The sequence below is a fragment of the Halichoerus grypus genome, chromosome 8 (assembly GCF_964656455.1).
Source record: "Halichoerus grypus chromosome 8, mHalGry1.hap1.1, whole genome shotgun sequence".
NCBI classification, from domain to species: Eukaryota; Metazoa; Chordata; class Mammalia; order Carnivora; family Phocidae; genus Halichoerus; species Halichoerus grypus.
This window is the reverse complement of record NC_135719.1, coordinates 63,450,586-63,477,651: the sequence shown is the minus strand read 5'-3', so window position 1 is coordinate 63,477,651 and position 27,066 is coordinate 63,450,586. Positions and strand designations below refer to the sequence as shown.

The 27,066-nt window shown below is 44.9% G+C and overlaps 1 protein-coding gene across 2 annotated transcripts in view; it reads right to left on the bottom strand.

Moving 5' to 3' along the window:
• SHC4 (SHC adaptor protein 4) overlaps positions 1–26,236 on the bottom strand; it is a 129,508-nt gene extending 103,272 nt beyond the window's left edge. For both annotated transcript variants that reach the window (XM_036075974.2, XM_078079390.1), the window contains exon 1: positions 24,797–26,236. In XM_036075974.2, coding sequence (XP_035931867.1) covers positions 24,797–25,381 — 585 coding nt within the window. In that variant the 5' untranslated portion in view covers positions 25,382–26,236. The remainder of the gene's footprint in view (positions 1–24,796) is intronic.
• Positions 26,237–27,066: the final 830 nt, after the last annotated feature.

Here is a 27,066-nt window from a genome sequence, read left to right as displayed (position 1 = left end):
CACAATTATTTCCAATTTTTGGCCTTCCCAGGACATAGTGGGATTACACTTCTCCTGACTTGGCCAATAACATTCAAGTAGACTAGCACTTTGCGAATGCTTTGTCACATGTCCCTTCTCTTGCAATTGGAGACCTCAGGCCGGGTCCCTGAGGGAGAAGAACACAGGGTAGAGCCCCCCCAGCCAATGTGCTGTGGATACATGGTATAAAGAAGAAATACACTTTCGTTGTCTAAGCTACTGGAAAGCCAGGATTGCTTGTGAGCAGAACGACCTAGTCTATCGTGACTGATACCGTAAACACGAAAGTGGAGAAGGAACATGCCAGAGTCTAGGAGCACGGGTTTTAAGAGTCAAGCAGGCCTGCGTTTGAATCTCAGCTTTGCACGTACTAGCTGTGAAACCTGAGGCAAATAACTTTACATCTCACCTATAAAATAGGGACAATAACTTACCTGTTTCATAGGGTTGCTGCGAGGTCCCAATGTGGTAACGCATGTGTGGTGCTGAGCACAGTGACTGGCACATGGGAAGGGCTCGGCAAATGGCAGTGATTGTACGGGAATGACAGTGTTGTTCTTCCCAAACCTCTTCATTTCCACTCGCCTTCTAGTTTGGGGAGTTGATGAATAAGTCTCAACTGCCATGAAGGGACCTCAATCAAGACTGCTCTTCATAGGAGTGTGATAAACACTGGGATGCAAGGTGCTATGGGAATGTGTAAGAGGGGGCTCCAACCCAGCCTCAGGGAAACAGGGCAGATTTTTCAGAAGAAGGGATGCTGGTGTGAGTCATGAAGGGCAGCTAAGGAGAGATTTGAGGAGATATTTCCAGGCAATGAACATGGCATGCCCAACAGGTAATGGCAAGAATAAGGGGTGCTGCTACTAGGTATTTACCCAAAGGATACAAACATAGTGATCTGAAGGGGCACCTGCACCCCAATGTTTATAGCAGCAAAGTTCACAATAGTCAAACTACGGAAAGAGCTCAGATGTCCATTGACGGATGACTAGATAAAGAAGATGTGGTATTTGTACAATGGAATATTACTCAGCCATCAAAAAGAATGAAATCTTGTCATTTGCAATGACATGGATGGAACTAGAGGGTATTACGCTAAGTGAAATAAGTCAATCAGAGAAAGATCATTATCATACGATTTCACTCATACGCAGAATTTAAGAAACAGCACAGAGGATCATAGGGGAAAGGAGGGAAATATAAAATAGGATGAAATCACAGAAGGAGACAAACCATAAGAGACTCTTAACTCTAGGAAACGAACTGAGCGTTGCTGGAGGGGAGGTGGATGGGGCAATGGGGTAACTGGATGGTGAGCATTAAGGAGGGCACATGATGTAATGAGCACTGAGTGTTGAATGCAATGGATGAATCACTGAACTCTACCTCTGAAAGTAATAACACACCATCTGTTAGTTAATTGAATTTAAATAAAATTAAATTTAAAAAAAAAGGAGAAGGGGTGCAAAAACACCAAAGACTTCGATATGACTAAAATCCAGAGACACAGCTGGGAGTATAGGCAGCGGCTCTAGTACATCTGTTATCAAGTTAGCTGTCTGTCCACACAATTCAGTGGGCTCTGGGTGGGCAGAAGCTGGGTCTCATTTACTTGCATTTTTAGAGTCTGGCACAGTACATGGCACATAATAGGATCTCAATAAATGTTTACAGAATGTCTGATGATTATAAACAAATTTCAGGCTACTCAAGCTTCAGTGTGATGCCAATTTCTCCTCATTCTTCCATAAGTTTCCAAACAACACTTCCACCCAGCCCACTTCTCAGACCCAAAGAAATACAAGCTAAAAATATAGCCCAGGTCATGAATCATAAATGAGATGGAAAAGCAGTGACTCACAGAAGTTAATCTGCTTCCCAGGAGAGTGTTGCTGGATGTCCTTTGCTGTGAGAGGTGAGGCAAAATGCCAGCACCGTCACTGCACAGCTAAAGCTAATGTAATTCCCAGGCCTGCCATCGGGCACCCATCTGGTATTCCAAGGTTCCCATTCAGAGTTGCCAAGGGGCAGCAGCCCTGTGCATCCCATACAAGGAAGCAGAGACTGACAAAGTTTCTCTGCGTGTGTGCTCAAGAAAATGGTATAGGGCCCTATCTACTGTCTCAGTGGTCCAACACGTGCACCATCTTGTTGGCCAAGGCCTTAATTTGGTTATAGCTGTAGCCAAGGCAACACCTTTGCAGAATGACTTAGCAGATGGCCAACCAATTATGTTTTGTATCTTTGCTTAATTCGGTTGGGAACTTTAATCTAAGAGTGACAGTGTGTGCATGGTCTCTTCTGCCAACCCGCAATCACTTGATATGCTACATCTTTGTGGATTTAAGACCTTATTTGTCAGCTCTGAATCACCTCAAAAATATTAAATAAATTATGCCCTACACCCTCACATCACACAAATCTGTCTCAGCCTTCAGTGTTCAGGACCTAGAGTTTTTAATTGAATCAAACATTACTGGAGGAATACTACACACTCACAAATGAGAGCATCTGCAAGTACCACCACAAGGGAGACCGATTTAACAGCTCCATCAAACGCTCTCTTCTATCCCCTATCCCCCACCCAGCAGTGTCTGTACCCATCCCCCTTTAGAGATTCAAAGACCCTTAAACTTTTGCTCCCACCCCTGCCTATCAAATTAAATCTCACTCTCAGCAAATAATCTGAAATCTTAGCTAGCAGTATATATAACTAAATTAATATTGAAAACTATAGGTACCATTTAATTAAGTATTACTGGAAAAGGCCAACATTTTTATCATCAGTTGTCATACTTAGTCAAACATGATGTCCCCAGTAGGAGCATTTATATATGGTGGTTTGAATCTTTCCAGCTCTCTAGGACTGTAACCATGCCTGGTGTGTGGTCATGTCTGGAGGCTATGGTGGCCAAAGAGCCTCATTCATACCATCCTCCCTCCAAGTCACAGCACTCAAGTCCTCCATGAATGGTCGGTTGTTCTGTTATGCTGAAACCACAACTCCCATTAGTCAGTCTCCCACATGATGATAAACTGCCGAATGACGTCATACTAGTTTGCAGCTTTTATGATTTCTCTGAATAAGAAGCAGCCGCCAACAACATGCCTTTGCAGAACTGCAGCCCAAATGTTAATCATCTCTCATTACACTTCTTTCTACTTGAAACACAAGAGTTTTCTGTAGCTCAAGCCAGTTTTCCTGACTCCTGATAATATGACTGAAAGGGTATTAGAGTTTGAGGGAATTTAGAGATTATCCATTCAAATCCCTCTTACTTTTCATGGATAAAAAATTAAGTGCCCTATTTGATGTCACTCAGCATTTAAAAGGCAGGCAGAGCAGAGTCCACGAATGACACAGACAAAAGTTGGAAACATACAAGGAGAACCAAATGAGTATGATATGGTGGAAGTCAAGAGCACACAGAGTTTCTTGGAGAAAGAGACTGTTTACTGAATTCAGGGCAGTGAAGATGACCAAGGGCTAAGGGGCTGGAAAACGTCCACTGGAATTTGGCAACTGCTGGCTTTCATTGTTGGCTTCAGTGGAGCAATATCAGTAGAGGAGAGAAGTAGAGGGCAGAGAGCAGGGGATTTAGAGTGTGATATAGAGGTGAGGATGTAAACCAGAAAGCATAGTGCTTTTGTTTTCATTTTTGCTTTGAGAACTTTACATTTTAACAAAAGAGGAAAGATTAATGGGAGGGAGCTATTTTAAAAATGGAACAGACTTGCACACACGCTCATAGGATAGAAAGGTTGACAATAACAGGACAGGGGAGGAGGATGCAGGATCACGGTGCCCAGGGAAACAGAAGTAGAGACTCTCTGTGAAATGTGTTAAGTCCTGATTCAAATAAGTTCTTATAATAATGAGTCAGATTGTCCCAAGTGCCCGAATCAAACAGCTTGCAAAGTTGGAAGAAACATTTGCCCTTTTCATATGTCTAGATACTATTTGGGGATTCTTAAATATTCTTATAAACCATCAGGACTGAGCCAGAGTGTGTGTAAGTGGAAATGCTGTTAGGATGGACAGCAGCACAAGACTATGACTTCAGCAACTGTAGGCTTGCTTCAGAATTAAATCTCAGGGACATTGTGATCAGAGCTGGAAAGGGGTGACCTGCTAAGTCAATATTTTTACAAAAACAAAACCCTAGACTCACAAAACCTTTGCACTTGAAAAAACTCTTTGCCTCAATCCTCTAATTTTCAAAGCATTTAAAAGACTGGAACAAGGTCACACAACATCACAAAACTCTAAACAAGTATAGAAATTTGCGAACCTGTTCGCTCTATCACAGATATCAAGTTCCCAACAAATTCTAACATAGATTTTTTTATTCAAACTCAAATAATGCCTTCAGAAAAGTAACACCTTCAGAAAGCAACTCAAATAGAATTTCAGATTCAATTTGCTGATTTTATAGCTTGTAATCATTTTTTTTTTTAAATCTCAGTGTTTTAGCTGAAGAGAAAGAAAAGAGTACAAGGAAGACACCTGCTTTCCTTTAAAGTCCATTAGCATGGGGTAGATTACTTGTACTATTGGTTATTACATTAAATAATGACTTTCTACAATGTGCCCAGCTGGCTCAGTCAGTAGAGCATGCGACTCTTGATCTCAGGGTTTCGAGTTCGAGTTCCACATTGGGTATGGAGATTACTTAAAAATAAAATCTTAAAAAAAACCCAATGACTTTCTAGGATATATTGTTCAATTTAGTAATCAAAATTCTAGGAGCGGGGAGAGTCAAGTGGTTATAGCTAATAATGAGGAGTCTAGTCCAGGTTTGAGATTCTCATGGAAATCAGGAAGTTTCTTTCCTTCCCTAGCCACTGACTACATTTCAAACTTTCAACCATTGCCTTAAATACCCCTGACCAATGGCATTCACGCATATACAAATGGGAACCAAGAAGAATATGTGACATCACGCAGATGGGTCTAGGCCAGCCATTCCCATAGTACCTGAAGAGGGTCTCTGTTGATAGCATCATTTCCTTTAAAGTCCTTCTAAAATCCCATATCCTCCAGGAAGTTCTCTGATGCTCGCACTGCAGAGCTGAGATGGACAATTCCACCATTACCAACAATCCTCCTTTTCAACTATCTGAGCCTACAAATTTTGAAGTGGTCCAGGGATGGGCTGCTGTAAACCTCTGCACAGCTCTGTGTATAACAGTGTGGTGACCTGCCTCTGTCTCATCCATCTTAAAACATGAGCTCCTAGGAAGCCAGGGTAGAGACTCTGGGTTGCCTACCTACATCCTTTCCTCCTTTTTCCTTTCCTCCTTTCTTCCTTGCCAACAGAACCCCCAATGTGCCCAGCTTCAAAACCACCATTTCCAAGCTTTCCTTGAAGCCAGGAGACCAAGGAGGTTTAAGAGGATGTCATCAGGTAGGACTTCGAGGAAACCTCTTTTAAAGGGACTCACTCAGCTAGGAGGTGCCCCATTTTTGTCTTTGTCCTTCCTTCTTCCTGCTGCCTGGAAAACGCACATTATGGGGGGTGGTGCTCCCATGGTCGTGTCACAATCTTCAGTGAGCCTGAGGATGGAAGCTATGTGTTAAGGATGGCCAAACAGAAAGATGGAAGGAGCCTGGGTGATTGATGACTGTGGGATCGCTGTGTGACCCTGAACTACAGGTACCTATGAACTTTTTTACATGACTGAAAAAGAAAACCTCTGCTGTTTAAACCCTCATCATTTGAGCCTTTGTGACAACCTAATCCTAAGAGCTACAGAGGCCTTATTTAACCTGTGCTGTGCAGATGGCATTTGAGGAATCAGGGTTCCTCTGTGGCTCCCTTCCGACGAAGCAAGAGCTCTATGAAGAGGTTTTAGACTAGAATCAGTTCAGTAGCTCGTAAGCACAGTTTCCTATGTATCAGAAAAAGTAACATTTTAATCCCTATTATCTGAACATAGCTTTATAGACTAATACCTTAAATGGAAGTGTCCTACTTGACAACTTCAAGTGTCCTAAACATGGCTGAGAATACAGAAGCAAGTGACCAAAGAGATTTTTTTTAAAAGAGAGGCAGCGCATGCGAGCAAGCGAGGGTGGGGGAAGGGGCAGAGGGAGAGGGAGAGAGAGAATCTTCAGCAGACTCCCCGTCCAGTGAGGAGCCCAATGTGGGGCTGATTTAGTCATCAAAATTTAGTAATCAAAATTCTAGGAGCAGGGGCCCTGAGATCATGACTGAGCCAAAATCAAGAGCTGGATGCTTAACCGACTGAGCCACCCAGGTGCCCCAGCTGAAGACATATTTTTAAATTAAGTCAAACCCTAAAGCTTCTGCTTGTGTTTTTTCTCTTAGGACAGCACCTCAGTCCTTCATTCAGAGCTCATTACTCTTGATTTATGTACAATATTAATGGGTTGTCCTCTCAGGAGGCCAGAACCTCAAACTGAAATGTTGGATTCTCACTACCAAGAGCAAATAGTCACAGCTCATTGAACACAAGGAATCTGAAAAATTGTAGAAGTATAGACATACAAATTCAAAAAGCTCAGAGATTTGGGGACTCAGAGTGCAAGGACAACTAGCCCATCATAGTTATTAGCTCTTGCCAGTATATCTTGGGTCCCAGAACAGCACCATGACTGTTACACTTGATGTTAGCCAAAAAGTCGAGAAGTGATAGCACCGTGACTGTTCAAATGAAGACTCCATTTCCACCAGAAGAAAAAAGAGGTTCCATTTCAACCTCTATTCACTCACAGGTATAGACCCAAGAAAGTTGAAAACACATGTCCACACAAAAACTTATGCATGAATGCTCATTGCAGTATTATTCATAATAACCAAAAAGTGGGAACAACTCAAATGTCTATCAACTGATGAATGGATCAACAAAATGTGGTACATTCACACAATGGACTATTATTCAGCCATAGAAAGGAATGCAGTACTGATACGTGCTGCAACATGGATGAATTTTGAAAATACTTTGCTAAGTGAAAGAAGCCAGACACAAAGGACCACCTATTATATGATTCCATTTATATGAAGTACCCAAAATAGGCAAATCTAGAGAGACAGAAAGTAGGTTCATGGCTGCTAGGGGCTGGGGGCAGAGGTAGGGAGCTTACAGGTACCTGGCCTCTTTTTGGAGTGATAAACCTATTCTAAAACCTGACAGTGGTGTGGCGCCCGGGTGGCTCAGTCGGTTAAGTGGCTGACTCTTAATTTCGGCTCAGGTCATGATCTGAGTCGTGAGATCAAGCCCCACATTGGGCTCCTCGCTGGGCATGGAGTCTGCTTAGGATTCTCTCTCTTCCTCTGGCCCTCCCCACCTCCCAGCACATATTCTTTCTCTCAAAAAAATAAATAATAATACAATAAAACCTGATAGTGGTTATGGTTGCACAATTCTGTGAATATACTAACCGCCCCTCCAAAAAAACCCAAATTGTACACTTAAAGTGTGAATTTTATGGTATACAAATTATATCTCAATACAACTGTTATAAAAAATAAACCACAGATCTAGAGAAAAAATCTGGCATTTCCCTCCTCCCCCCGCAATTTTTTTTCATTCAGTTATCAGCCATCTCTGAAGAGAAAGGAGCATATAATCTTCATTATGCAGAGGTTTCTGTGTAAAGTATTTTAAGTTTTAGAAGATTGACTTCTAAAGGAAGAAGCTTCAGTTATCTGAAAAATTCAATGATTTCCTGGTGATGTCAACTAAATGAGTTGACTGTATCAGGATTCCTACCGGTGGGTGTTGACAGTGTCTGTGGGCACCTCATTCAGGAGAAACAGCCCCCCTCTTAACTCACTTGAACAGTTGGGCGATGACTCACAGACTTTCTGTCCTTTCACTCCCACAGAGTTGCTCAGTGTGTGTAGGAAGCATTAACTCACTAGCAGGTGAGCCACCTCAAAACCTTTCTGGAAGTCAGCAGGGTATAAATCCTAATAAAAATATGGCCTGTGAGTTTGCACAGGATGCTTCCTGGAGGCCTCTGGGATCAATACTGGCGCCCTGCCAGGCCCCAAGGAACTCCCACAGCAACGCCCCAGTCCTACCTCATCTTTCCTCTTCCTTCTCCCTCCATTCCCTCCCCTCCCCCAACCCCCTTTCCTCCTTCTCTTCACAGGTAATAGCCTCCTCAGGAAATGGGATTCTTACATGTTACAAAGGGCGATTTGGGAGTCTGCCACACATCCCGGGCCAGAATCCCTTTCCTTTGTTCCACATTGGGGTTGGCTGCATGGCTCCCTCCGCCCCTCCCCAGTCATCTGTCTTGCTCTCTATGTACATTCTGCACATTCCCTCCACAAGACCTTCCTACCACTGGACGAGGCACAAGGATACGGTGCTTGCAGTCTCAGCCTTTATCTCAGCAGAATTTTGCAACTTGTCATAAAAGATAAAGAATGGAAGATCTGGTGTTGAATAAAGGTTTCTTTGTTTTTCAGGGAACAGCTTATAGCTACTCCAGATGGGTTAACATATTTTTTTAAAAACTCGTCTCTGTATTTAAAGGGATTAAGAAGAGATACTTGAAATAACTTAAGACAGGTCCTGAGAGTCCAGCATTACGTAGACAGCCATGTGTTGGCTCCCATGGGCTGTCTATCCACGATGTAAATGTTGGGGAGTCGGGGGTCGGGGGGTGCAGTTAGAGGTACTCCTTAAAGTTTCAGACATTTATTCCAAACTTTCAGGACTTCCAAGATATTTTCTTTTCAAATCAAAAACTCTTTCCAAGTATGTCTTCATTTAGCCAGAATAAGTATCTTTAACATCATTTCAGAAACCAAAAGAAAACCAGCACAAAAATAGATGAGCCTCTGGTCAGGGTTCTCCTCCCTCACCGGCAGGCTCCTGGCTGAAGTAGCAGGTCTCATGCTCTCTGGCAAAGCCCCTCTGGTCTGTGGGCAGGAGAGAGCGGACCCTGTCTGCCCGGGGATATTCCTCCACAGTCGGCACCTTCTCTCATCTCTTCAAGGGACATCACACACAACTAGTTTGACTTCTAGAAGCTGAATGGAAGTCGAATGATGAGCAAGACATCCAGACCCTACAAGGATTCCATCCCTTCTGGCCCTAAATAAGCTAGTCTGTACACTAGAATGTCAGTAAAAGACATTCGGGATTTTATTCTCTCTTTAATTCCAGTATTATTCTCTCAGAGAAATACATCAGACAGAACGATCGGCTTTGCTTTCTAAAACAACATGCACGCTTACATGCACAGATATGCGCCCACATACGGGGGAGGGGGTGTTCCAGGGTGGCTAATCTGACTTAAGACTCTCCTATTTTGGGGAGGGAAATGGTCTATCTTGATGGATCCCAGCATCTCTAGCTACACAGTAAGTAGAAGAGCGTGCTCTTAGACTGAGGACCAAGACCCCCTTGTACTGAGAGCCCCCACCTCTAGCTTCGTGCAGGTGAGGAAAGCAGCTGAGGAACAGAAGAGAGCAAACTGAAACAGTACAGGGAAGCTGAAGTTCTCCTCCTGGAGTCAGGAAGTCAGAGAACTGTCTCTTAGTAGAGGAGCGGCCAGAAGCGTGGCCCTTTCTCTGGGACACTGTGCTGCTCCTGGGGGATCAGCACATAGTGACACATGAGGGTGCCCCCATCTACCTGTCAGAGAGGGGGAAAGCACGTTGCAGAATAGTATGTGTGCTATAATCTTCATCTGTGTCAACAAGTATGTGTATGTGTATATGTAAGTGTGCAATGCTTAGGAAGAATTCAGAAAGACTACAAAACAAACTGTCAGGAGTGGTAATTACCCTAGAAACGGGACCTTCACCTTCTACCTTCTGCACTGTTTTTAATTTTTACCAAAATAAGTATGTGTTACCTTTGACATTTCAGAAAATACAATCAAGAAAAATTAGATTAAACAAAAAGAGTTCAGAAAAGTTAGCCCTTGTGACTCTTTCTCCCTTATTATATATTTTTAAAAAATACAAGTGAGAGAACAGTCTCATTCACCAGGATCGTGTAGCCTTCACATCCCTAGGAGTGCTGGGTAAATAAGAGTTAAGCCACAGCCATTCTGGTGAGTAGAGCACCATTTTTTGCTGGAGCATATTTCCCATAGTTAATGTTATCCTACCTGAGAAAGATATGTATTTTTTCCAAACGACAAACAAAAGCTACTGAGAACAAATTACATCTGCCCTTGTAACAAACTTGATTCTCTTTGTTTATGTTTACAAAATACTATGGAGATGCAAAGGGCACCCTATTGTTATTAAGAGAAATAAAAAACAGAGAGTGTTCACTGAATTGTAAGCTGGCAATAACGTTGACACCAGTGTGGGGAATTCAAACCTCACATGTTTTGGTTGTCTTTATAAAAAGAGAAAGGCTTAGGCCACAGATGAGTTTCTAAATTTAAACCTACATCCCCAGAGATCGTCTTCTAGTTGCTGATTCAGTTTCATCTCCTGAAAAGAGGGTCTTGGATGAGATTCTGCTGGGCACTCAGGATACCGACTGTATTCCTAGCGGTGTTTTTTTTTAATTTTCTAGTTTGCCTTGGGACACTCTATCTATCATTTTCCCTGAACAGAAACCGTTTGGAGAGTAAGTACAACAGTATTCATTAAATACTGCCTTGTCTTCAAGGGCAAGGTGGTGTTGTCAAGTTCAGTAGGAAAAGGAAAAGTAGAATCTAAAACATGCTCGTTGTGATGACAAAAATTGGAAATGTATCCTGAGACAGATCAACCAACCAAGTTGCCGAGCTGTTAGCACACAATACAACAGTAAAACCCTGCTAACTGGTTAGCACTCCACCAGCTTGCCACAGGCAGCAGAGCTGCCCACGCCTTCTGCGGCCACCGCGTGGAGTGCAGACCTACTGAGAACCAGGTGTGCTGGCGTCACACGTGTACACGGCGGTTGTAATTGTTGCTGAAGTCACGTCATTTAAGTAGGTATTAAGCAAACTGAAAATATATGAGCTTAGGGTTTTTTTAAATGCGGTTATTTCTATGAAAATTAAGTCAAAAGTTTTAGAAAGACTTTAGGAAGGCAAGTTCTTTTAAAAAAAAAAAAGAGCTAAACTACATGTGGATAAAAACAACTCTAAATGATTTTAAAAATGAAACGTTCTGCACTCAGCTTGCTGTGAAGATCTCCCTAACAGCTCGTATCACTTTGAAGACACTGAAAGAAATATAAGCGAGGAATGATGGGTAGAATTTATACAAGAACAACGAAAGGGGTATTAATCATCATATCTATAAAACTCCGAGAAAAGGCCTTGACTCTACAACACAAATGAACATTTGTGTACATTTAACCGAAACGTCGAAAGTATACGTGAAACATTTCCATCAGAGAAGAGGCCTTCTACTATGTAATATTAAGAAACACTCTGTTCTTCCCACCCTTGAAAATCACCTAAAATCTCTCTGCCTTAATGGGATGCTTGTCAGATAAGGATGCCTAATCGCTTGTCTTGACCCACAAAATACACACCAGACCTGAAGCCCTCCCCAGCTCTGCAGGCCCCCTGGACACCTCCCTCTAGTCTAGATGACTTTCTGTGACTTCAAACTCAATGTGTCGGATATTGAACTTCTGACCTTCCCTCTCAACACTGCTCCTCCTGGGGTCCTCTGTGTCTTTCACTGGCCCACCCCAGACCTTCTACCTCAAAACCTCAGGCAAGTTGGATTGTGTTCTGCCCTCATCGTCAAATTTTTCTTCCATGATATCGCCACCAGTGTTTCTTTACTTCACATCCCCTAATAAGACCCTCATATAGATACTTCTCCCCTTGACTATTGCTGTAATAGCCTTTGAAAGGGCTTTCCCACTTCCAGTCACTCCTTCTCTAGCACAAAGAGATCCCCATGCCTCTGCTCAAACTCCTCAGCCTGATATTTAAGGACTGCTATAAGCTGGCTCAAGTCTTTTCCACCAGTCCTTTCCAAGCAGCCTCTACTCTAACCGAACTAAAATCAGTGCTCTCCCTTGTATTTACCTCTATTTCCTTCTCTGTGCCCCCTCCATCTAGAATACCCCTTATTTTTACGTATTCCCTGTGGTTAAACTTCTATCCAATCTGTAGGGACCATCTCAAATGCCATCTCCCCTGGAAGCTTTCCCTGACCACCCAGCTAGAAGCTGTCTCGACCTCCTAGAGTTCATGACACTGATGCACCAAACTATTTTCTATAGGTATGTATCATTTTCCACATAGTATTAGGATCATTCTTCTCCTAGTTTCAACCAAAAGCTACAATTACAGTATTTTGCAAAGTGCATTTAGTAGACCAGTAGAGAAAATAGTAGACCAGTAAGAAGCTGGTCAATGAGTTTGAAAATGCTGCCTACTCTCATCCTCACCTTAGAAATTGCAGTGGGGATAGGAGGACATGGATGTGTATGAGAAATGTCATAAGGGTGGGATTGTCAGGGCTTAACAACTGAAGGCTGTGTGGAATGTGACGGCAAGTGATGTAGACATGCCTCAGACTTCTGGCTCAGAATCTGGGAGATGCCACTCAAGGAGAGGACAAGAGGAGAGAGTGCACATGTGGGATATCCAGTGACATGTGTGCTCTGCAATAGTTGAACTGAATATCTTAGTGGAGAGGGAAGTAAGAAAATAAAAGGCCAAACCTGTGGCTCTTGCAGGTCTCATATTCCTTGAATACTTCCCAGATTCTGCTGCTGTTTCATCCAACATCTTTCTCCTCAAAACTCTCCCCTCCTCTCCCTGGATGGCCCTGTCTTCTCTCCATCCTGCTCCTCACTCTGCTAGTTCTGTCACTAATGCCTTTTCTCCACAAATACCTAAATGGTTGCCTCTCAAAGCCCTCTCCTCTGCACTCTGCGCTCTCCCTTTGGTAGCCTTGTCCATTTCCTGGGCCTTGAAGACAACAGCAACAAAAATAATTTCTCCTCAATCCTAACTACTCTATTTTCTGCTGGAGATTTCCACCTGGATGCTTTGAGGTCTCCTTGAATGCATCACATGCAGAATGGAACTCACCCTTCACCTCCAAACCCTTCTTGCCTCTCCCCTTCTCCTCTAAGGGGCCTCACATCTGCCCTTATTCCTCCTGCCACTGCCTTTGCTCCCACATTGCTTCTTGCCAGGCCTCCCTTTGCCCAGTCTCCTTCCTCTTGGATCCTCTCTGAGCACAGTAGCCCATACGATCTCTCTAAAACACAGCTTCGAGTTTGTCAAAGTTCTGAGTTTGTCCTTATGCTACTAAAAAAAAAAAATATTCAATGGTTTTCTATTGGAAAACCCAACTTTTCAGATACTACGCAACTTTGTTATAGCCTCAGTCCATCTTATTTTCCCGCTGATCTCCTACATACACCTTATGCACTGTCCAACCAAGTCAAATCACTCACATTCCCCAAATACATGATCTACTTTCCCACCTCCAAGGCTTCTCTATTGTCATTCTCTTTGCCTAGAACGCTCTTCCTGCATCTCTGCCCACGGAAACTCTACCCATTTCTCAAGACTCAAAAAAATGCTTCTTCCCTCATGAAACCTTCTCTAATCATCTCAAATGGAAGAAGTTGCCTTCCTCCATGATATCCCACATGCTTTACTTGGATCACTTTGGTGTCATTTATTATGCATCGCCTTATGTTACAGTGATTTGTGTGGACGTCTTTGCTCCCTTTTCATATTGTCACCTCCTCATGCAAGAATTATGTCTTATTCACCATGGTAGTGAAAAGAGCACCCACCTGGGAGTTGAGAGACGTGAATTTTAGTCCTAGCTCTATGCTGATGAGTCTTGTGAGCTTGGGTAGCTTAACTCACTATGAAACAGAACGTTGTAGTCAATGTATCAGTCTGAGTCCTGAGTCGAGAGGAGAGAGGAGCTGAGAGGAGAGGAGAGGGAGGGGCAGTGACTTTCAAGGACCTAGAGTTGGCACGAGGTTAAAAAAACTATGTTTGAATTATATATTTCACCATGTCCTAATGAATGATTCATATAAATTATCATCTCATGACATTGAGGGAAAAATTCAATTTCTGGGGTTGTCCTTATAGCACATGGTCTTTTTCCTCAAGTTGCTTGCTTTCTGGCACTTCTTTGCCTCTAACTAAAGGAAATTTCCAACCCCAAGACAGGCTCTGTTCTTAAAATTTACTGGTAAGTTACTTGCTAAAATTGTTAACACACTTCCCTATGGAAATGAAGGTACCAATAATGGCAGGATACCATGGTTAGTAAATGCCATTTAGCTCAGGATGCACCTGAGTCAGGGTCGAACCTGCTGTAACTTTGGACATACCCTGATCCACAGCTGATTTGCCCCTCTCATTCCCACCCCTTGAGATCCTGATGTGGAAGCCACAGGAATATTGTGTGGATGGGGGGTAAGGAAGTTAACTATAATTTTTAGAGAATTTGTGGAATTAAAAGAGGAGAAAGAAGAAAACTCGAGACAAACAGAAATAGCTTAGGTTAGATTTTTCAAAAGCCAAATGACTAATCAACTGTTTATTCTTCCATTCACTACCACCTCCTAATGCACATCCCAGGGTGACACATTTCATCCCACTGCCTCAGAGCTGCTCAGCCTCCGTCCCATCAGCCAGTTGGGCCTGAGCATTCTTTGTTGTGGGGGCTGTCCCGTGCCCTGTAGGATGTGTAGTTGCATCCCTGGCCTCTAGTCACTCAACCCAGTAGCACCCACCTCTTCACCAGTTTTGAACTCTAAAAATGTCTCCAGGCGTTGCCAAATGTCCCCTGAGTGGCAAAATCATCCACTGTTGAAAACCACCGCACCAAATGGACTCAGCAGAGGTTTTTGAACTTTGTATGCTTCAGAATCACATAGTGAGCGTGTTAAAAACGCAGGTTTCTGGGCCCCAGCCTCAGAGATTCTGATCCAGTAACTTCAGGAGGGTCCCGGGAGTCTGCATGTTTAACAAACGGTTTTAATGGCTATCAGTGGCCCTCGGGAAATTCTGGGAAATGCTACAATAAAGATTCAATGAAGTAAAGAGATATCTTTCCAAAATGCAAGTTTCCCCTCTGCTGCACTGAGGGAAGAGGGAAGCCCACTAGTTGGGGAGAGCAGGCAGCTGGAGAGTGGTGGGCAGGCCTGCCCTGGGGGCACCACCGGGAAGGCTTAGGGAAGGAAGGTCGGCCAGGGCTGCACCGCTGGCCAGGAGACAGGATGCTAAGGGGACACGGCGAAACACCCAAGTCAAATTTAGCCCATTTCAATGTATTTTTGTCCAAAAGCACTCTTGGCCCTTTAAAAGTTTGTTTTCTTCCCTCTACCTGGGGACAGGCCCTGTACTAATCTTTTTATATATTTTTTTCCATTTAATCCTCTCTCACACCATAGGAGAAAGCTTATCAACTTTTAACATGATTTCTTTGGAAAAATTCATTGTCTCAAAGAACTGACTACAAACTAACTTTTGACTAACGTCTTCACAAAATAGGGATGGCCTGTGCCCATCCTGGAGCTCCACTGTCTTTAAAAACTCTGCAGCTTGGCTAGAATGGGCAAAGACTCTCTGAGTTGGGAAGACAATGCGTCTCTCATGGGCTCACTCAGCCCCCGGACTCCGTCCCATTACATAAAGAAGTCCTGGTACATCGCCCAAGAAGAAGACATTCTCAGTTTCTCTCCCAGATATTCCAAACTAGAAAACGAAAGACAAAGGGCTTACAGTACCTTCCCATTCTGATGCCACAGGTGGGGGGAGGGGCAGACAGGTGCCGTAAGTGTGTGAAACTGGGTGGGACCTGTGACTCACTGGCCAGCTCTGGCCATCCGCTGGCATGTGGAATGACCTGTCCAAGGCTGTCGGCTCTTCTGAGAAGCCAGAAATCCAGAGTTTTATATGGAATTTTTAAAACATTGGCAACTAAACCAAAAAATAAATAAATAAAATAAATCTTTCTCCTATTTTGACCAAACAAAACATGCCATTAAACTGTTGGTTTATGACCTCTGTGTTCCAGATTCTTTTCTGGGTAGGACACTGCTGGTACTATGCATTCTATCTCCACTCTCTCTCTCTCCCTGCACCCCCCTCCTACTCCCCGTCTCTCAATCCCCTCAACCTCCTACAGGCAGTATAATTTCCAACTCCTGCAAAGAACCTTCAGCCTCATTTTCCATCAGAACCCTTGGCTGCTAGTGTCCAACAAATGGGGGCGACTATTTAAACTTCATTCCATCTTTGCCCAGCCTCTATAGGTGGGCTGTGCTTTCCTTCGTGCCCTTCTGCTGTGCCCTCCCTCAACCAGCACCCTCTCTGGTTGCTGGTTGCTTCTGGATTTCCCATTAACTTGCTTAAGTCATCTGTCCTCCCTGTCCTTCAGGGGCAGTGATGGGAAGAGGATGGGCAGTTGGTACTGGTGGGTCTCTGAGCATTCCAGACCCTCAAACTGCATTCTGGCCAAGCCCCGGGGAAGTGGCAAGTCTTCCCCAGGGGAATGGCTGGAGGGGCAGCAAGGGAAGCTGGATTCTCAGCAAGGGGCTCTCAGAATGAGTCAGGATTCTAGTGTGCAAATGGAGGTCTAGACACAGGAGTGCCTCCTGTCTTTAGGGGACTATCAATATCCTATACAATGAACTGAAGGTCAGAGGCCTTTCCTCATTTAGGGGTGCAAAATAAGCCTCCCGATTCACTATGTGATCGTGATTGGAGGTTGGGGGATGAATAATGACCAAAACTGACCAAGCAAGCAAGGGCTTGGTGTCAGATTTCATGTGATTTTTAAAATATATTTGTAATGACATTTCTTGTACACCTGAGTTTATGGTTACAAATGTATCCTTGCTTGTCATCATTACTATGATATGGACAAGTTTCATGTGATTTCAGTCAATGTTCTCAATCAAAAATCCAATTCTCAGGAGCCTCCTGACTTTTCCAAATACCCGCTTGCTCAACTCTTCTGTTTCAGATGCAATCTCTTCACGTAATGGTTATTTGTGGGCAGCACTAAGGCCTACATCTTTTGGTAACTATGATCTTGATACTTCCACACAAATCTGACCAGACCTCTCTCACTCTGCCTCCACTGCCCTCCCCCGCCCCTCACCGAAATCTGAAGTTTGTATCTTTTAGGAGAGAGGAAGAAACCCCAGGGACCTCATATCCCTGCTGCCGGGGAGGGGGTTGTGGAATGGCCTTGCTTCCTGAGCTGTGTGTAGCATTGAGATCACTCTTCTGGTGATAGGATGGTCATACTGGGCAACAGGGTTGGGTCAATCAATCCGTGTGATAACATGGTATTGGCTTTAGAGTAATATGACCATGGAAGTGAGGGGAGAAGCCATAACAGGGAAGTGATCCCCAAAAACTGTGCAAGAGGAATTCATGGATGCCAGTCCATGCATGTCGTACAAGTCCTGGTCCCACACCAACATGTCACCATGCGCGGGGACCGCCTTCAACAAAAAGGTGGAAAATGGATAAAGCCAAGGCATTTGGGGCTCCTTACCACTCTGCCTCACTTTTTCCTTCTCGTTGCTTTTGAAAGACAATTTTTCTGTTAGAAGAAAAAGGTTTTGTTCTGGTCTTCTTAAACAAAAGCACACACACAAAGCATTTTCATCAATAGAGACATTTGGCATAGCATGTTTAGTTCAGGGAGTGAGGAGAGGTGAAGCAAGATGGAGGTACAAAAGAGTGCTGTACATAGAACTGGGAGTTCTTTTCTGGGCTCCACCACTAGAAGCTGTGTGGCTTGGGGCAAGTTACTTCCTATCTCTGAGTCTCTGTGTTTCCTCAACTGTAAAATGAAGGTTTTGAACTTGGGGAACTCTAAGACTCTCTCTTCCAGTTATGCTCTAGTGGTCAGGGGTGGGAAGAACTGGACAGATCAGAGGATGTGTGAGAGTTGAAATAACAGGGGAGCGCCTGGGTGGCTCAGCTGGTTTGATTTCAGCTCAGATCGCGATCTTAGGGTCATGGGATGGAGCCCAGTGTTGGGCTCCATGCTGGGCATGGAGCTTGCTTAGGATTTCTCTTCCCTCTCCCTCTGCCCCTCCCCCTGCAAGTGCACTTTCTCTCTCTCAAAATAAATAAATAAATAAATAAATAATCTTTAAAAAATAAAAATAAATTAAAAAAAAAAAAGGGGCGCCTGGGTGGCTCAGTCGTTAAGCGGCTGCCTTCGGCTCAGGTCATGATCCCAGGGTCTTGGGATTGAGTCCCGCATCGGGCTCCCTGCTCGGCGGGAAGCCTGCTTCTCCCTCTCCCACTCCCCCTGCTTGTGTTCCCTCTCTTGCTGTGTCCTTCTCTGTCAAATAAAAAATAAAAAATAAAATAAATAAGGGGACTAACTAATTTCTAAATTCTAGCAGGATCTACTTTTACATTCACTCCAAGAAAGAAACAGGAAGGAAAATATAACACCCTCAATGACAAACTGTCAGTTTTAGATGGAAGTATTTCCTCCCACCCATATGACCACCCTTTTAAGCACCGATAATTTAGAAAAGAGGGAAACGAGCAGAGGCAGAGGCAGAAAGCCATCTGTTACCTGTGAGGGCCTGACCTACACCACTCAGGTCTGCCTTTCTTTTGCATAAATCATGGGACTGTCTCTTCAGAGGTTTCCCACAGTTATAAATCTCCCTCTTTCAAGGTTAGAGTTACTAGACTGTCTCTTTGTGTGGTAGGGCCTTTTTCTCTTAGCACTTTTGTCCAGAGAGAATCGAGAAGGGTTAACTCTTGTTGTTCCTACAGTCCTCAGGTTGGCTGGCTAGACCATGTAAGCCATGATCCTGGCCACCATCACTCACCCTGGCCTGCCCCCTGGACCGGCCGGGCTTCCTACACTCCCTGGAATCCTACACTTGATGTTTGGATGTTGGATGTCAGGAGACCTGACTCCTCTCACACCGACTCTCTAGAACTGAGCACCTGTGCCCAGGCCAGTATAACACACCCCTTTCTGCTTTACTGGTGAAGCCAGCTCAGTGTGGGTAAGAGGATGCTAAAGACATTTCTTCTCCTCTCTATTAAGACAAAGATGTTAAAAATGATTTCCTTTAGGAAACTGTCCTGAATCCATTTTCTAAGCAAAAGAGATCCCAATAGACCAATGGGAAAGGAGACCTGGAGTTTCAGGATCTTAGGCAGCATTTTGTTCAACTCTCTTATTTTAAATATGAGAAAATGAGGCCCAGAGAGGTGAAATGACTCACCTAAGGTCACACAGCTGGTTAGCACCACAGCCATTACTTTAATGCAGATCTCATAACTCCTAGACCTGTGCTGCCCTGTGGTAGACAGAACAGGGGCAGACAGAACATCGTGGTACCATGGACTACTTCTAGTCTACACAACAGACAATAGACAATACTAGCCTATTGGCTCAGTAATAGCCATACCATTGGACAAGGAAGGATGGATGGTCAGAGTAGGCTGTGAGATTTACAAAGGATGTAAATAAAATTCCTCAACATAAATTCATATTTGCACACAAAACTGATAAGCCCAATATCCAAGAACACTTACGTGGGCAAACACTTTGCAATAAGTGTTCTTGGGGACTGTTATGGTTTGAACTACAACCCCCTCAAAATTAAGTTGAAGTCTTAACCCCCAGGATCTATGAATGTGACCTTATTTGGAAGCAGATATAATCAAGTTAAGATGAGGTCATACTGGATCAGCATGGGCTCAAGTCTAATGACTCGTATCTTTATAAGAGGGAAATTCGGACACGGTCACATCAGTGAGGAAGCCACGTTGAAGACCGAGGCAGAGATTGGAGTGATGTTTCTCCAAGCCAAGAAATGCCAAGGATTGTTGGCAACCACCTGAAGCAGGAAGAGACAAGGAAGAATCCTCTCCTTGAGCCTTGAAAGAGAGCATGACCCTGCCAATGCCTTGATTTCAGACCTCTAGCCTCCAGAACTTCGAAAGGATAGATTTCTGCAGTGTAAGCCGCCTAGTTTGTGATATTTGTCACAGCAGCCTTAGTAAACTAACACAATCTGGGGAAATCGCTGGGGTGGGGTGGGTTGAAGTGAAGAGACTGAAATCATGCAAATAAATGCAACGAAGCAGGGTCTGGGGGTCGGTTCTGTACTAAAGCTGAGGACAGCCCGGAGTGGTCCTTCATCTGCGGCATTCCCGTTCACAAACTTCCAGGATTCCTGTCTTGCTCCGAGGTGGAGTGAGAGGGTGGGAAGAAGATGGGCAGCAGGGTGAGACAAACCTTGATCTGGAACCCTGTGTGCTATTCACTTAGGTTGGAAAGGGTGGGGTAGGGCTGGCTGTCATTCGCGGAAGGCGGCCTCGCTTGGAGGGCTACTGTCAGAACTGCTGACCTGGCCTGTGGCAGCTCCGGCGCAGTTGGTTTCTTTGCCTCTGCTTTATTTAGCTTTCAACTAAAGCGTAAGCAGTTTGGGGGTTGGGAACGGGAACTAAGGTTTTAAACACCTTCCATGGGAAGAGAGGAGCTGGAGTCATTAAATGGGGGGCTTCGAGGCCCTACAGACCAATCGTCTCACTCTAGGGCCCGTGGTGTGGTCTCCGTACTCAGCACAGACTGTGTTGGGCGACTGAGACCTCCGAGTGAGTGTTGGGTGACGGATAAAGTGACTTGGGAATACCTCGTAAAGAAATGAGACTTAATCTTATGGTGGGAACAAAAGTCACTGTTTGGCACCATGTCATGGACTTCACTCACCTCACTGCTTTGCTCAGACCGGGGTCTGGTTGTCCCACTTCTGGCTTGGTATCTCTCAGAGAATGGCTTGCTGGCCTACCTTCCCTGAAAGATCTTCAGAGGGTTCAAGGCCTGAGCTTAAATGAAAGTGACTCAAAAATAGGTGCTCAGAACTTATAAAACATTTTCAGCTGTATAACTGATTCTATATTATAAGACCAAAGGAACAGTCAATTTAAAAAAAAAAAAAAAAAAGATTTAGGGGCACCTGGGTGGCTCAGTCCATTGAGCGTCTGACTCTTGGTCTCGGCTCTGGTCACAATCTCATGGGTCATGAGATGGAGCCCTGCACTGGGCTCTGCACTCAGCGGGGAGTCTGCTTGAAGATTCTCTCCCTCTGCCCCTCCCCCCATTCATACTTGCAGGCTCCCTCTCTGTTTCTCTCTCTTTCTCTCTCTCTCAAATAAATAAATAAATCTTTTAATTAAAAAAAGATATTTAACCCAAAGTCAAATCTAACTTAGAGTAGAAGGCAAATATAGTTCCTATTGTAAAGATAAAAGACGCAAGGAAACAAAATAAAGAGTAACTATAACTCTGTCATTTTGCCCCAAAAGGAATGCAATCCCTTCCATTTCTGCCCAAGCAACTGCATTTCTTACTTCCCCTGTCTTATTGCTCTCTCTATCACTTAGTACATGTGACATATTATATTTACTTGTTTATTCAATCAGGGCCCATCTCCACTCACCAGAATGTGAGTTCCACGGGGGCTCAGACCTGCTCTTTTTTATTCACTGATGTATCCCCAGGGCCTGGAACAGTTCTGGTCACATAATTGGTTCATAATACATATTTGTTGAATAAACGAGTGAATGAATAAACAAATAAGTTTGGGCAGGGAAAGGAGAAGTCACATGATGTGGATAAGGAAGTAGAATATATGGCTACTTTTTGCCTATAAAAGTTACTTCTATGTCCCACTAGCCATCAAGAATATCTCTCTCATTTCTCTGCTCTGATACCATCATCACTAAGCAAATTTTTATTTATTTTTTTTTAAAGATTTTATTTATTTATTTATTTATTTATTTATTTATTTATTTGAGAGAGAGGAAGCTAGCAGAGGGAGGGGCAGAAGGAGAGGGAGAGATCACAAGTAGACTCTGCACTGAGCACTGAGCCAGACTCAGGGCTCAAACTCACGACCTCAGGCAAAACCAAGAGTCGGATGCTCAACCGACTGAGCCACCCAGGCACCACTAAGCAACTTTTTTTTAAAAAGATTTTATTTATTTATTTGAGAGAGAGAGAATGAGCAGGAGGGAGGGGAGGAGAAGGAAAAGCAGACTCCCCACTGAGCAGGGAGCCTGAGAGGCTGGGCTCCATCCCAGGACCCTGGGATCATGACCTGAGCCAAAGGTAGATGCTTAACTGACTGAGCCACCCAGGCGTCCCCTAAGAAACTTTTGATTTAAATCTTCCTATGTGCATCTTCCTACAGATGGGAATACAGAGATCACAATTTGGGTGCACTTGGTATGATAATTTTTAACTGTAAATTAATAGGTTGGCATTTCATTTTTTAAAATTGGTTCATAGCTAAAAGAATTCTGAGGAACAGAATCTCAACCAGGATGGAAACCTGTGGTGAAAAGAGCAAAGAATAGCACACAGGGAACTTGAGTTCTAACTCTCCTTTTGCCTCACCTGGTGGCCTTAAAAAAATCACTTCTCTGGGCTTCAGTTTCCCCACAGAGGCATTGAACTTGATAACTTCTGTGTCCCTTCCATGTTTCAAAGTTGGACTTCTATAAAAATTAACAAAGTATGCTCTTCCATATATTTTTACCTCCTATGAGAAGTGTTAACTTGTGTCTCATGTCATTGTCTATTAGGCAATATAGTGTGGCTCACCTGGGTCATGGCAGGTGACCTGGGGTCAGTTATTATCACCATGAAAAGACAGACATCCTCATTAAAAATCTAAAATGGAAACACTCCCTAGGGAAAGTGGAGGGCACACAGCCACTCTTTTCACATTCAAAATTGTACAGGTGTGTGCGTGTGGGGAGGTGGGAGGAGGTACAAAAGGGAAGGAAAAGCAGGGCAGAGAGTAGAGGATGTCTAGGTGATGGGAAGACAGGTGCAGAGAACACAGGTTTGGAGTCGCTCCTTTTCCCACTAGAGCCAGACACTTAGGTTGACAAATGAGAATGTGCCCATGAACTTTTAGTAGATACATGAAGCTATTTCCATTATGAGCCATGCCACTCTGGGGGAGGGCAAGAACTGAGTGTCCCATAAGTTTATCTTCCTCAGAGGTTTGACTTATCCATTTGCCAAAGCTGCCCCATGCCTGCTCTCCCTAGAACTCTCTCAGCGTTCATTATCTGCCCTTCCTTGAGATCTTATTTGTCCATTTGTGCTAGTTATTGGCTATCTCTCAAATTTACACCTTCATATCAGACTTCTCACCTGAGTGCTGGTCTTAGATGACTGCTTACCTACAAATTAATAGCACTGAGATGTCATTACTTTCAACATCATGTGTCCTAAGCAAACTTAGCACGACCCCCTTCCCAACTCACTCTGCTTCTATCTCACTCCTCAGAACCTTTTTATCAATAATCACCCACAACCAAACAACAATAACAAACTCACCAGTCTACCCACTGTTCAATAAATGTTCACTATTCTGCTATTTGTGTCATGAGCTGAAATGGTCTGATGGATCACCCAAGACTGTGGAGGCTTCTCGCAGAGGCTCTTGTCTTCACCTCCTTTCTCACACCTCCACTTTAATCCAGGTTCCCATCCATTCATGCCTAAACTCTCGGAATAGCTTTCCCACTGGCCTCCCAATCTCTAATCTCTCCCCGCTTCCATTCATCTCAAATCAATTCAGGTTGATCCTTTTGAAACCACTTTCATCAAGTCACAGTTTGCCTACAAACCAAGTGAGGTTCTTGTTTACCACTCACAGTGTTTACCAACTCCTCCTTTGACATTTAAGAGCTTCAGTCAACGGCTCCTTCTTCCCCAAGCTACCCAGCATCTATATTTGTCTCTATTCAACTCACATTTGTTTGAGCACCAACGATGTGCCAGCCACTCTCTCTGTCACTTACTACCCTCCAGCATTCCCCTCTTCAATTAAGCCCGGCTTATAAGATCCTCCCCTGTGGCCACCACAGTGATACCTGCCTTTCAGACTGCTCATATTTTTGCCCCGCCAGGAATCTCCTCCTTTCTGTCAAACCGGACCTGATATCTCTTCCAAGACACACCTTCTGAAGGTTTCCCATGTGAATGAATCCCCGACCACAACAAACTTTTTCCTTTTTCTGAATTCCTTCAGCATTCTCACACTAGATTTCTATTGCTAAGTATTGTTCTCTTATTATTTCACATGCATTGGCTGGTTTTCCTTGACTGAAATGTGAGCTCCAGAAGAGCAGGGGCCAAATCTTTTTCTCTTCTCTTACCCAGATCTGGAATGAGCAAGGGCACACGCGATGGTAAGGACCCTGATTTTGCACGCAGCTCATGGACAAGGCCCACTTGCCGCAGTGTAGGCAATAAAGCCGGGGGGAGGGGGGGCACCAAAGACCTAAGACTAGCTCTTAGCACAAGCACAGAGACACGGCCACGCTTTCAGAAGTACTTGTTAAATGCTGAATTACATTTTTAAAAATAATTCACGTCCCTTACGCATCATGCGTTCCCCTAGCACAGAAATCCCTACCAAAATACAATGGCTGATAGAGCCCAGCAGGTCTCAGTCACTAAACAGATTTGAAATTCTTCACCCTTCTTGGTCAGAATGCTAGGTCCAGGGGGGGACAAGAAGGCACCATCTCGCCGTCTCCATCAGAAGTTGTCCCTACCCCCTGGAAACTACCTACAAGTTAGCACCAGTTCATGTCCTTGAACCAAAAGTTATCTGACTTCAGTACAAGCCAGATATTCCTAGGGAAACCTGTAAGCCCAGCTCCCCTCCTCTCAGTCCAGTTACACAATGTCTTGTCCAAACCTAGAACCCAGCCAGGTGGTGTGCAGCCCCTTGCAGAACACAGGGAAGATGCCCCTTTCCCCAGGAGTTCTTAGAAGGAGCACAGAGAGGGAGATAGACTTACCCTCACATAGTAGTTCATGCCCATCCCCAACAGGTGCTGCAGAAAGTGCCTGTCCTGCCTGCTCCCTGGGCTTGGCTCCCCAGGGCCAGGAAGGGGACAGGCATCGGGAGTTAAGACAGCTGCCCTGTGCCCCACCAGGTCTGGCTGCGGTGGAGGTGCGGACCCAGCCCTATTTAGACTGGTCTCAGGGGAAGCTGGGCCGCTGGGAGCCGGGTCCTGGCTTTCCTGGAGCTTCAGCCGGGGCACCTCTTTGGTACCCAAGCAAAAGTTTTTCAGACTCAGCAAGGTGGCTGGGTTGGCCAGCTTCACGCTGGCCATGCGAGGGATCAAGGTGCACAGTGGGGTGGGGCTCTCCTGGGACGCCAGGGTGGCATCGTCAGCCGGCAGGTGAGGTGCCAGGGTGGGGTAGGGAGGCTGAGGCGAGCCCTTGTTCCCCACCGAGCCTCCGGGGCTGCTTTCGTCCAAGGACGTGATGGACTCATTCCGAAAACGGCTGTACTTGGCCCTGTGCAGCATCCCGGGGTGCCCGAAGAGTCCTACATACAGCACAAGTCCTGCCAGGCTGTCCTGACCGCGTTTTCGCATAGCCTTGGCAGTGCTGAAACAGGATACTGTTGCATAAATCGCCTCGTCGTCTGCTAGATAAATGGATCGGAAAGCAAATGCCTCAACGCCCCATGCGACTCGCGGCAGCCACCTCTCCAACTCTGCACTCTCCCTCGCCCACCTCGGCTCCCGGGCCCTTCTGGGTGACAGCCTGGGGGGGAAACGCCTCCCCCAGCTGATTTCAGTCCCTCCCTGGCCCCAGCGGCAGCACTCGGTGTTCTCGCCTTGGATTCCTTGCCGGGAACGCCTGGACCCAGGCTCGCGGTGGCAGAGATCGCTCACGGCCAACTCTCAGGCACGGACCCGGGCCGAACACCGGCCAGCCCGTCCCGCCGCATCGTCAGCGGGCGGTGCAGGAGCCTTGCAGGAATATTTAGCGCCCCCCACCCCCAGCCTTCCCTTCTGCACACAGGAACTTTCAAACCTGCTCCCTCCGGCTCTCACAGGGCGGGGCAATGACTGGCCTATTAACCCTTTATTTGTTCCAGTGATTGTTCATTTAAAAAAAGAAAAAGAGGAAATGTATATATGAGCCAAAGGCCCTTCAGCCTGAGTTCGTCGATTCTGATGGCTGCCCTCTCTTGGAAGATCTTGTCTCGCATCCCGTCCGGGCCACAAGCCAGAAGTACTAGTGACGGGCGGTGCTCCGCATTATTTCATGGACTTGCGATCCCTCCGTGTTCCTCAGATCCCCTCCCAGCCTGCCCACCCTAGCTCTGAGCTCCCCTCCCTCCTGGACTCGGCTCAGAGCTTCTTTCAGGAGCCCGTCGGCAGCAGAAGGCTGAGATGTGCAGGATGATGCAGAGTGTTGAAATTTTTATGAATGAACTTTGCTGAATGAATTTCTCTCTGTGTGTGCAAGCTAATAAATCTGTGAATGAAGCTGAGAATAGCTGTAATTGACTGATGGTCTCAGGGGTGCTTGGTTTTTATCCAATCAGGCGGCAGCTTGATGACTCATGCACCATAAATACACTAAACTAGTAGCCAGGAGAAATAAAGCTGGAAGGAGAGATTTTATTTTGTGATATCTGATGAAAGGGTTAAAAGGAAAGGCAATCTGTACTAGGAATCGTGGGGAAGCTGGGTAGCAGCAGGTGAAAAGGTCTCTTTTCTTTTTGTTGAGAATGGCCGGGAAAGCCAAGCAGAAGAGCTAAAATTTAGTTCCATTGTTCCACGGATATTAGGACATATGGTACACAACTCCGGTGGGAAGCCGTGATGCATTTTTCTTAGAAACATAGTTCTTTTTTTATTGATTGCTGGTTCCATCTCCCATCTCCCGTCTGGTGCAACTTCCTGTACCTATCAAATGCATTCTGAAGAGATGATGACAACTGCAAAGGCTTAGCACACAGGAAGCCAGCAAGGGAGTCAGGAAAGGGAAATGCAGGTTCTTTTAGGAATAGAGAAGAGGAAACTGCTGAAACCCAGGGAAGATGTGGAAATCACATATCAGAAGAGACAAAATCTCTGCTGAAGGTTAACATTTCTCTGTAGACCAACGCTCTTACATCTGAAATTGTTCGTTAATTTACAAATTAAAACAACGTGGCAACCACAGGAATCGGAGATGTCCACAAGGCTGCATTAGGCTCATGTGTATTCATGACTTCGGTGGCCTGAGCTCCCTTGGGATCTAAACACAGGTTCTGAATTAAATG